Source organism: Pogona vitticeps, chromosome 1 (assembly GCF_051106095.1).
Source record: "Pogona vitticeps strain Pit_001003342236 chromosome 1, PviZW2.1, whole genome shotgun sequence".
Lineage (NCBI taxonomy): Eukaryota > Metazoa > Chordata > Lepidosauria > Squamata > Agamidae > Pogona > Pogona vitticeps.
Genome location: NC_135783.1, coordinates 23,123,695 through 23,134,494, shown reverse-complemented (window position 1 = coordinate 23,134,494; position 10,800 = coordinate 23,123,695). Strand labels below are relative to the sequence as shown.

The 10,800-nt window shown below is 48.8% G+C and overlaps 1 protein-coding gene across 1 annotated transcript; it reads left to right on the top strand.

Annotated features, from left to right (window-relative positions):
* The first annotated feature begins 3,525 nt into the window (after nt 1–3,525).
* On the top strand, nt 3,526–10,444 carry SIX3 (SIX homeobox 3). Its single transcript, XM_020800521.3, has 2 exons — nt 3,526–4,976; nt 8,542–10,444. The coding sequence occupies exons 1-2, from the start codon at nt 4,144–4,146 to the stop codon at nt 8,732–8,734; spliced, it is 1,026 nt and encodes a 341-aa protein (XP_020656180.3). The 5' UTR covers nt 3,526–4,143; the 3' UTR covers nt 8,735–10,444.
* The last annotated feature ends 356 nt before the right edge of the window (nt 10,445–10,800 follow it).

The following is a 10,800-nucleotide window of genomic DNA, read 5'->3' as shown; positions in this document are numbered from 1 at the left end:
GCTCGCGGGCGCGTGTGTGGAGTTGTCTTCAGAAAGTCCCAGGGCAGCTTTGCTGCGGCCGAACTGTTCGGCTGGGAATCAAGCCGTCTTGAACCAGAAGAATATCTCCAGGTAGCTCTTGCAGGAAAAAGCGACAGCAGGGTAACGCATTCCTCCTGGCCGGAGGCAAAAACCTGCTTTGTCAGATGCAGTGACTGAGATAGAAGCCAGACTTTTGCAAGGCTAATTCTTCTTCTTCTTCTTTAACAAATCGAAAGTGTTTTAAGAGAGATCCCGCTCAGAGCCTAGACATCTCTTGCTGAAAAGGGCGTCGTACGTCTGACCTTTACAGAGAGCCTGTCGATCGGACACCCTTCAGACAGCAAAACTCGTACTTTGTGTGCGGGAGGCAGAGAAAGAGGAGAGGAGAGAAATTCAACTTTCTGGTCCTTTCCTCTTAAACATTTTAATTAGAAGTCTAGCCCACCCGAGAAACTGGCAGTCTAAAGTGTACTTAGAATTTGGGCAAAGCCGCTAAGAGGACTAGTGCCGTCCGGACACCCTCTTCCTCCGGTTCCGACCCGTTCCCCTGAAAGGAAATCTCGTGGATCTTGACTAGAATTCTTTCCAAACAAACTTCTTCAGAACTGGGCTCTCGAAAATCATTGCACGGGGTCTACGCAAAAGTGGGCAGAGAGGGTACGCTGCGGAAGGAGATGTCGGAGGAAGGAGGTTCGGTCGACGGGCCTGGGGAGGGCTGGTTTCGAATGATTTGTTCTGACTGTGTAATTCCACCCTTAAGATAAGCACCCTAAAAACAGAGGCACCTCCACTCTTTTTCCTTTCCCGTGCCCCTGATTTTTTCCTCCCTTCTTCTTCTGCGCCCTTGTCTGTCCTCATTCTAGAAGAGAGTGAAACGGCTGAAAGGGCTTTGGATCCCCAATCTTTTAGATGGATCCCGTGGCCAGCGATAATCGTGGCTCCCCAGTGATAATTGTCGATAAGGTCTTTTCACCGCCTAGGTGGACCTTAAGAGTTGGGACGAAGTCTAGTGGGGATTGATCGGCGAGTGGCTGGGAGGAATTCCCCGCGCACCTCGCCTCCCACTCTGCTCCTCCCGGCAAATCTGTTAACAGAAGTATTTAAGTACATCACTAGAAATTAAAAAAAGGGCGAGTTGTTTTTACCGGGAATATGAACCCATGTAGCACACCCTCGTTGACAGTTTGCTTTAAAAAGTGATTAATACCTAATCCAGCCAGGATCTTCCAGTCCAGTAGCTTTCCCAACTGGACCTATTCATCTGCCACTTGACATTTATTTCATGGGGGCTACTCGGTGAAAAGATCTCAACCAGTTTGGAGCCGAGTTAAAGACTCCCTTTCCCTCCCTCTCTCCCACTGCAGCATTTCGAATTATGATGATGATTATCCCTCAAAGAGGCCAAGTCACGCGATGTTTCCCTTTTTTAATTTTGAATCTGCCCCCACCTCTTCTCTCTCCCTCTTTCCTCCCATTGATGTGTACAAGGAGTTAGGGGGCTCCGCATCTAACCCATCCCTCTCTTCCCCTCACCCTTCTAGATCTGCATCGGAATGCAGTGCAAAGTTGTTGCTGGTTTTTTTTTTTTAAGTTTTGAATTCCTCAATGATTTTTTCCCCCTCTGCTTCTAGAAAGGCGGCTTAGGATAATTATTTCAGCTTTATTGAGGGCAGATTAGGAGAAGTCTGGATGCTGCGTTTCAATACGCGTTCTACATGCCTGGACAATGTCCCTATTGTTTGCTACTGTGTGTGAACTCTTTTAAAATATACACTTTTTAACACCAACCAAAGTCCTGTCTAAATATACACAGTAAGGCTGGAAAGACATCCATGACCCGTACAAATCTCTGTAAATCACACTTCCATAGCCGGAGAAACGAAACAAAGGGGTTACCAGCTCAAGATGCCGGTTAAAATCGCCTTAAAAGCAACGCACCTAAAGATAAGCGAAGGCGGACGGCGGCAGAGAAGGCCAGCTAAGCTACTGCGGAGCGAACCATTTAGTTATTTGTTTACCTCTTTTTATCTACATATTTTTCTAGACGCGTGTCCATACGCAGGCGAGGTTTATAATTTTTTTCCTGAAGTATTTTGACTGCATTTCAGTTTTCTTTGAAAAAATAAACATGGAGAAATGAAACAAGGTAGAGATGCGATTAATCGCAGAAAGAAATAATAAAAGGACAAGCTTCAGATAGATTGATGCAGGTTCAATCTAGAGCATTGCATAAAGGTGAAAAAAAGATTTACGGCTGCAAATTTTGAACATACTGTACCAGATGGGAGTGAATTATTGGGGGGGGGGGAGAGAATTGTTTCCGGCCCTATGCTACGCTTCCCAACCTCAAATATAATTTACTCAAAAGTAATGCTAGTTCACTTTTGAAAGACAAGTGCACGCTGGCGCACACGCACGCACCAACAGGATGGGCTGCCTTATCCTCCAGCTCCTAGAACAAGGTCTTATGTATGTTTACTTGGACAATAAATCCTTCAAGGAGGACACGGCGGGGGGGGGGGCTGTCGGCGACCGTCTTTGCCTTCCTTACAGCGAAGTCGCCTTGATTTCAGCTCCCAGGTTCGTCTCGAAGGAGGTAGAACCTCTTCAGGTCCAGATCCCGGAGAGCCGATACTTTTGTAAAGTTTCCATTGGAAGCTGAACGCCTTGGAGCAACTCGGGGAGGCGCTGGGATGGATAGGAAAGTAAACCTCTTCTCTTCCTGGCCCCCTTCCCCCAGCCAGCACCGCATTTAGCGAGGCTGATCCTGGCCGGGTCAGCGGCCTGAGGATGGGCCTCATGATCTCATCTAGCTTTTCTTCCCCGGCGCTATTAGTGCTCAGATAGGCAGAATGAAGCGCAACTACGTGCAAATCATGTGTAAATTGTCTCCGTTTGGAGCCCTTTTATTCCCAGGTTGGGCCAGGGTCCTCCGATTTGTAGTCTTCTTTTTTTTCAGCTCCCGTTCTATTTTTTAACTTTCCACTCCTTTCCTGCCTTCCTGAAGCAACACAGGCCCTGGTTAAAGACAGCGATGATATTTTGAGTCTGAGTGATCTTCCGCAAACGAGTACCTTTACGCATTATCTTGAGCATTTATATAGATATATACATACATACACACACAGACACAAATACTGGTAGGGGGAGAAATGTTGGTGGGGGGGCTTTCGGTGGGGAGAAAGAGACTGGGAGAGAAGTGGAAGTACTAAGATTAGGAGTTACGAAGATTAAACATACACAAGCTCTGCCTGCCCCCCTCGTCTTCCTCCTCCTCCTCCTCCTCCTGGCTGGCTGGCTGGCTGGCTGGCTCTCTCCTCCTCCTCCTCCTCCTCCTCCTCCTCCTCCTCGGCCCCCCTCCCCTTCGCCTTTGGGCGCAGCGGTAAGAGCCCTTTTTCTTACGTAGTCCCCGATGATTGGCAGGGCTGACAGTGATTGGCAGGGCGCTGCCATGGCGACGCCACAACGACACCCGGCAGGCCAATAGAAAAGCGAAACAAAATGCTTCGGCGCTGCACTCACTGTGGATTTAGGAGAGATATTATGAGGCTGTTGTCATTAGGGCGATCGCGGCCGAATCCCTGAATCGTTTTTTCGCCTCGGCGGCGGCGGCGGCGGCAGCGGGACTGGGACCGGGTCGGGAGGTGTGTGTGTGAGAGAGTGTGCGTGCGCGCGCGTTTGTGTGCGTGCGCACGCGAGTGTGTGTGTGTATGTGTGTGTGTAAGTGAGCCAGGGCTGCGCGGATGCCTGTCTTGTATGTCCGTGCGTGTGCGCGGGCGCGTGTGTGAGTGTGTGTATGTGTGTGTGTATGTAAGGAGGTGGGTGGGTGGGAGTGTGCGAGTGGGTGTGCGCGCGCGGGGGTCTGTGTGTGGGTTTGAATGAGGGTCTCTATGTGGCTGCGGGAGCGTGTGCGGGTGTGGATGTGCGTGGGGTGCGTGAGCCCCCTTTCCCTCCCCTCTTCCTCCTCTTTTTCTTCTTCTTTTTCATCTCCGTCCGCTTGCTTTCCTTTCTTTTCGCCTTGATCCAGCTTCTCTCTCCTTCTCTCTCTCTCTCTCCGTCTCTCTCTCTCTCTCTCCTTCTTGTTTGCCGGCCCCCCTCCCCACGTCCGCCAGGCTGGGTCCCATGGTGTTCAGATCCCCTTTAGAGCTTTATCCCACCCATTTCTTTCTGCCAAACTTCCCCAGCGACCCGCACCACCATCACCGCTCGCTCCTTCTGGCCAGCGGGGGTGGCAGCAGCTCGGGAGCTGGAGGCGGCGGCGGCGGCGGCGGTGGCGGCGGCGGCAGCAGCAGCAGCGCTGCCACCGGTTGTAGCGCCGGAGCAGCCGGTGGCGGCGGCGGTGGCGGAGGAGGCGCCTCGCGAGGAGCCCCGGAAGAACTGTCCATGTTCCAGCTGCCCACGCTCAACTTTTCCCCGGAGCAAGTGGCCAGTGTCTGCGAGACGCTGGAGGAGACGGGCGACATCGAGAGGCTGGGCCGGTTCCTGTGGTCCCTGCCGGTAGCGCCCGGGGCATGCGAGGCCATCAACAAGCACGAGTCCATCCTCCGAGCCCGGGCGGTGGTGGCCTTCCACACGGGCAACTTCCGAGACCTCTACCACATCCTGGAGAACCACAAGTTCACCAAGGAGTCACACGGCAAGCTCCAGGCCATGTGGCTCGAAGCTCACTACCAGGAAGCCGAGAAGCTCCGGGGACGCCCCTTGGGACCCGTCGACAAGTACCGCGTCCGCAAGAAGTTCCCGCTGCCCCGGACCATCTGGGACGGCGAGCAGAAGACGCACTGCTTCAAGGAGCGGACTCGCAGCCTCCTGCGGGAGTGGTACCTCCAGGACCCCTATCCCAACCCCAGCAAGAAAAGGGAACTGGCCCAGGCCACCGGCCTCACCCCCACGCAAGTGGGCAACTGGTTCAAGAACCGACGGCAGAGAGACCGGGCGGCGGCGGCCAAGAACAGGTGAGTGGAGAACCGGGTCTGGCTCGGCCACCAGGCCGGGGACGGGGGTGGGTGGCTGGGTGGCTGGGGCGCCGGAGAGAACGCGCAGTGGACCCAGCGGACATGCCCGTAGACACGCGCGCAGGGCCTGGGTTGCCTGTCCGCTGGGAATCCCTTCTTCCTCAGGCCTCTGAGGTCCTCTACCTCGGAGGAGTTCCTTGCGATCTCCTGGGGGGAGGTTTGCGCGGGTGAGCCCGGATCTGTGCTCCAGGGTTCCTCCAACTCCAGGAATGTTCTGGGTGCGAAACACTGGGGTTTTTAAAAAGTCGTGGAAGAATCGAGGCTTTGAACAGGGAATCCCTGGGGAGGAACAACTCCTTGGGATTTTCTCTGAGATAACCGCCCTACTCCTCTCGCCCAGGCCGAGAGAATCGACCCTCGATACCCACGGCAGGGTCCCTTTTCATACCTGACGGTGTTCTCCGCAGAGAAAGCCGCTTTACGCCACCTCTTTCTGCCACTTTCAAAGTTTGGTATTCTTCCCAAACTCAGGCCATCCCAGATATCTCAGTAGAGAAGCCATTTCCCGAGTCATTTCCCTCTCTATTTTTTCTGAACCCATGATTGCATGCGTGTGTATGGCTGGCTCTAACCAAAGACCAATAATAATAAAACAGAAAGATTCGCGCGGAAGCCGATCCCGCCGCCCCCCTCCTGCCCAGTGCAATCAGCAGGAGAAATGGGTGTTAAATCTTCCACCTCTCGGACACTCGAACTGAGTTCTTATTTTTATTGTTTCATTTTCCTTGGCCATTAAAAAAAATCACCAACAACTCGCCTCGCCCTTTTATTCAGGGATTGGCCCGTGACTGTCGGCCACAGCAACAAGAACAAGAACAGCGACAACTCACCGAGCACCGCTCCCTCTGCTGCAGGGAGGGTTTGGTGTTATTTCTTTCTTTGTGCCATGAAAACTGTATTTGGCAACTCTTAACTTTTTTTTCTCCCTTCCGCCTCGGCTTACCTCATTAAATAGTTTAAACAAACATCAGAATGCAAAGCGTTCTTTTGAAAGGAGAGCCAGCGAGACCGAGCGAGCGAGCGAGAAAGCTGCTCCTCCATTGTTCTTATTAATTATAAAAAGCAAACAGACATGTTCATTTGTCTAAAAAGAAAAGAAAAAGAAGGCAATGACACAAGAAAGGAAAGGAAAATGTTGTGAACTAGTAAAAGTTGCTTTCCCCTCCCCCCCCCCAAGTTTCCCTTTTTAGGTGTGGGTAGCTTAATATATGCGCATTTGTTTTATGCGTGTATAAATAAACAAACATGGACTTGTAGGAGAAATTAGGGCAGCCATAAAACTAGATTTTTATTGTGCCGCTGTAGCCAACAGAGACTCTTCTTCCATTCACTTATCGTTCTCTGTGGCTCAAAATAATTTTATGTCCAAACATGTAGGGATCCCATGAAATAATGCGGAGCAAAACGGCCACCCTCTCTCTTTCATGCTCATGGTGGACTTAAGCAGTTCCCTGTAATGAATGTAGTTTGTGTGTGTGTGTGTGCGTGCGTGTGTAATGAATGCAGCGACTAAATTTTTTCGGATTCTGGAGGAGCGGAGTAAAAAAAGATAATTTAAAAACGCTCTTCCAGTTCTGCCGATGGCGAGGCGGGCTGAAACATCCACCCCCCCCACACACACACCCTTAAAGCGTGAAAGTTGCTAATGATTGACTCACTGAGATGACCATAGAGAGGACTCATTATGAACTCCAACCGTCAGAGACGAGAGTAAGTAAATACTCGGAAAATAAAACGCTTAGATTCCTGGAAAATTACAATGTTTCTGAAAAATCAGATCCCTAAGGTAGCTGAGGCAAGGGATTTAAATTATTCTTAAATCCATTTGTCTCAAGATTATCCTGCAAAACATTTTATAAAGATGCAAGTATACATTTATCTGGGCTTTGTTTTTATTTTACTTTGGGGGATAGGGAGAGACATGATTTTTCGCCTCTGATCCGCCACTTTTCTAAGCTTGATATTTCCTTTAGTCTTTCTGCTAAAAAGTGGGGTGTGGGGGGAATGGAAAGAGAAGTTAAATCTGTTCCCCAAAACCTTTATTGATCTGGAGAATCTGCACCCACCTATTCTCCAGTAACATGCAGGAATTCGGCGACGCTTACACATTATTATAACGGCGTGAGCTAAATCTGGCACTAAAGCGATCTACTTAGTTGTTGACAATTATAAGGATCAGTGGCCGGTCTCCCTTTGTCTCTCCCTCTCTTTCTCTCTCTCTGTGTTTCCCATCCGAGAATCAGAACCGTCGAGGCTGCAAACCAGAAAATGCATGGAGGATACTGAGATTCTGTGCGTGTTTATACATGTATGCGTGTGTTGAGTGAGCCCAGCAACTTGGAAATGTTGCTCTTTTGTTGTTGTTGTTGTTGTTGTTGCTGCTGCTGCTGCTGCTCTTGGTTCTGGTGCCCCCCCCCCAAAAAAAACGGTCAAGTAGCTTCATCTGTTTGTTGTGGTGTTTGTTGATCTTCCCAACGTGATTTCTGTTCTAGTGGAATCCCAGCGCAGGACTTCCCTCTCCGGCTTAAATAAACCATCTTTTTGTGACTCTCCGGGGCTGTTGTGTGAACTGGACTGTCACTAGTTGCGGAGGGGGGGGGCAGCCGTAACAGTGACGAATGGATTTCAACTTAGGGGAAGGCCCAGCGCTTTCCTGAAACAAAACCGGTAGCAAAAAGAGAGGGACAAGGAGCTCAGAAATGTTGCCTAGATATGAATATTTGGAAATAATAGAGAGTGAGGGCTTGTGTAAGTGTGTGAGGGCGTTCCAGTTATTTTCCCTGTGCAAGTCGGTCGCCTCCCGACCACACACTTTACGGAACGCTTCAAAAGGAAGGCGCTTCTTTACTTCTGTTTCTTCCAGCAAACCTTTCCTGTCTGAAAAAAATAGCTCTCCATCCATGGCTTCCTCCCCCCTCCCCGCCCCGGCTCCCAGCCTTCGGTGATTGGGAATACTCTTGGAGAAAAGAGTGAAGGGGTCGGGAGGATGTTGGCGAAGGGGTTCGTGGGGGTGAGGATGGGAGGAAAGGTGGCTGGGAGCCGCTGCGCTGGGGCCGGATCCTTAACGAAACAAGACTGGAAGGAGATTGGGGTGCAGGCAGGCAGGCAGGCAGGCAGGCAGGCAGGCAGGCAGGCAGGCAGGCAGGCAGGCAGGCAGGCAGGCAGGAAGGAAGGAAGGAAGGAAGGAAGGAAGGAAGGAAGGAAGGAAGGAAGGAAGGAAGGAAGGAATAATTCTCTCAATGGGCCAAGCTTTTGGGAAAGGGTCTTGTGAAGAAGGAAGGGGTGTGTCTCCAGCTCGATGGAGACCTTTGGTCTGTGTTACAATTCTGCTAGAATCCCGGCCGGTGTGAATAAACGCATTTATTATGTGTTTGCGTGGAGGGCAGATTCCCTCCTTCAGCGTGGTCCCCCCTCCCTCCTCTTGTTCTTGCTGCTCTTTCTCTCTCTGTGGCTCTGCTTCTGAGAAAGGTTTTGTGCTGTTGGTTTGTCTCCCCGCCTCCTATAGGCTCCAGCACCAGGCGATCGGACAGAGCGGCATGCGCTCTTTGTCGGAACCGGGATGTCCTACTCACAGTTCGGCGGAGTCTCCGTCCACGGCGGCCAGCCCGACGACCAGCGTCTCCAGTTTGACAGAACGAGCCGAGACGGGCACCTCCATCCTCTCGGTAACCTCCAGCGACTCAGAATGTGATGTATGATAACGGAAAGGAAAGCAAAACAAAACAAAACAAAACAAAAAAACCCCGAGGAGGAAATAAACAGTCAGAAAAAAAGGCAAAATAAGCCCCTTTCCCCCAGCAAGCAAGCAAGCAAGCAAGCAAGCACCCGCCCTCCCCCCGTCCGACCCGCCTCAGCCCTCCGAGAGAACAACAACAATGAGAAACCCTCAGAACACACATGTAGACGCAGAAGCGAAAACAAAACAGAAATTGAAAGAATAAACGAACAGACATTTAAAAGATTTTTTTTTAATTGACAATCCCAAACGTTACCTAGCAAACAAAACAAATGAACGAGCAATCCCTCGAGGGGGAAAAAAACAGAACAGAAATAAGACAAACAAAAACAAAAACAAAAACACACCACACAACTTTGACAGTTGGTGACGCTGCAGTGGGGAATATAATAATAATGATAATACCGTGCTATTATGAATATTATTATTATTAGAAAGAAAGAAAGAAAGAAAGAAAGAAAGAAAGAAAGAAAGAAAGAAAGAAAGAAAGAAAGAAAGAAAGAAAGAAAGAAAGAAAGAAAGGTGACATTTGTATTCTTTGTAGGACAAAAGCACGTTCCAGCTCTCTTTTCTTCTTTCATTTTTATTTCATTGTTTGGGCTTTCCCATGAACTGCATTTCACCCATTTTGCATGATGGTGATGATGATTCAGTTTGTAGGGGGTGGGTGGGGAAATATAATATGCTCTATAATAAATGAACAATAATAATAATAATAATGATAATAATAATAATAAAGACTACAGGGGGAAGAAAGGAAAACGCCGATCAAATTTGTACAAAGAGAGAGAGAGAATCATTTTTTAAAAAAAATTTAAAGGAACTCTTTGAAGAGGGAAATAACAGATGTCTATCGCCTTTTTTGTTGGGTTTTTATCAATCTTCGTCTCTACTGATCTGTATTTTCCTCCCTCCGCCCCCCCCTCCGCCCCAAGTCCAAGCTATGGTTTAAACTAGAGGCAATTTTTCCACCTCCTCTTCCTCCTTCCTCTGTCGTTTTTTAAAATTTGTTTTATTTTTATTCTTTCGTTCAACAGACAATCATTTTCTTCGTAAGCACCTTTTTTTCTACACTTCTGTCACTGCCTGTGTGGGTACTGGTTATAAATGTGGAAAAAGAATAGTTATGACTGTAACAGATTTTTATTTTTATTTCAAGATTTTATATGAATTATGTATATCTTAATGATGCGGTCATTTTTCCCAGTTTGTAATATATGTGTAGAAAATGCTTGTATATGAAATTTGCGCTTCTCTTCCTTGTCTCCCTTCTCCGTTCCTGGCCCTCTTTCTTTCTGACCCTCCTTATTTTTCTTTCTGTTTATCCTCTTCCACCTTTCTTCTTCTTGTTCTTCTTATTTTTTAAACAACATCTTCCCTGACCTGAGTTCCTTGCACAAACTTGGCTGTCAAGAGAGGACGAGCTAAGTTTTCCAAGGGATCTCAGTAATAGACGGAATGAGGCGTAGGGTGCCACTGTAGTTTTCTTATGCAAAAGCATTTTTGAGTATTTAAATAGCAGCTTTTGGGGTGGGGGGGGTGTCTCTTCTTAAACTCCACATAGGACGCTTATGCCACTGTTTCCTTTACTGCGTGTTTATCTATATGTACAAACTTTCTTAAAAAAAAAAACCAACAACAATCAAATACAGTATTCCATTTTTCTTATCTATTCAGTGACGTTGGTGTTTTTCCTCTATCGCGAAGTACATTTTCTGCCACCTCTCCTTCCCTTTGGCGGAGGTGGAGCCGTGACTACCATTTTTATATATTTATTCCATTCTTTCCTTTGGGCTTGCCTTGATGAATACATTACTTGCAGAGTTTCCCCTTCCAGCAGAAGGTTCAGCTACTTTTGTCTCCCTTCTTGATCCACAGAAAGTCCCCCATTAACTCCAATAGGATTTCTCTGGACGGCCAAGGTTAGGCTCCAGGGCCCGATTCGCTGGGATTCCCAAAGACTTCTGGTTTGGATCGGGCTGAAAGAGTTGTCTGAAGGGAATGCCTCGAGCATATTTACTGGGCGGC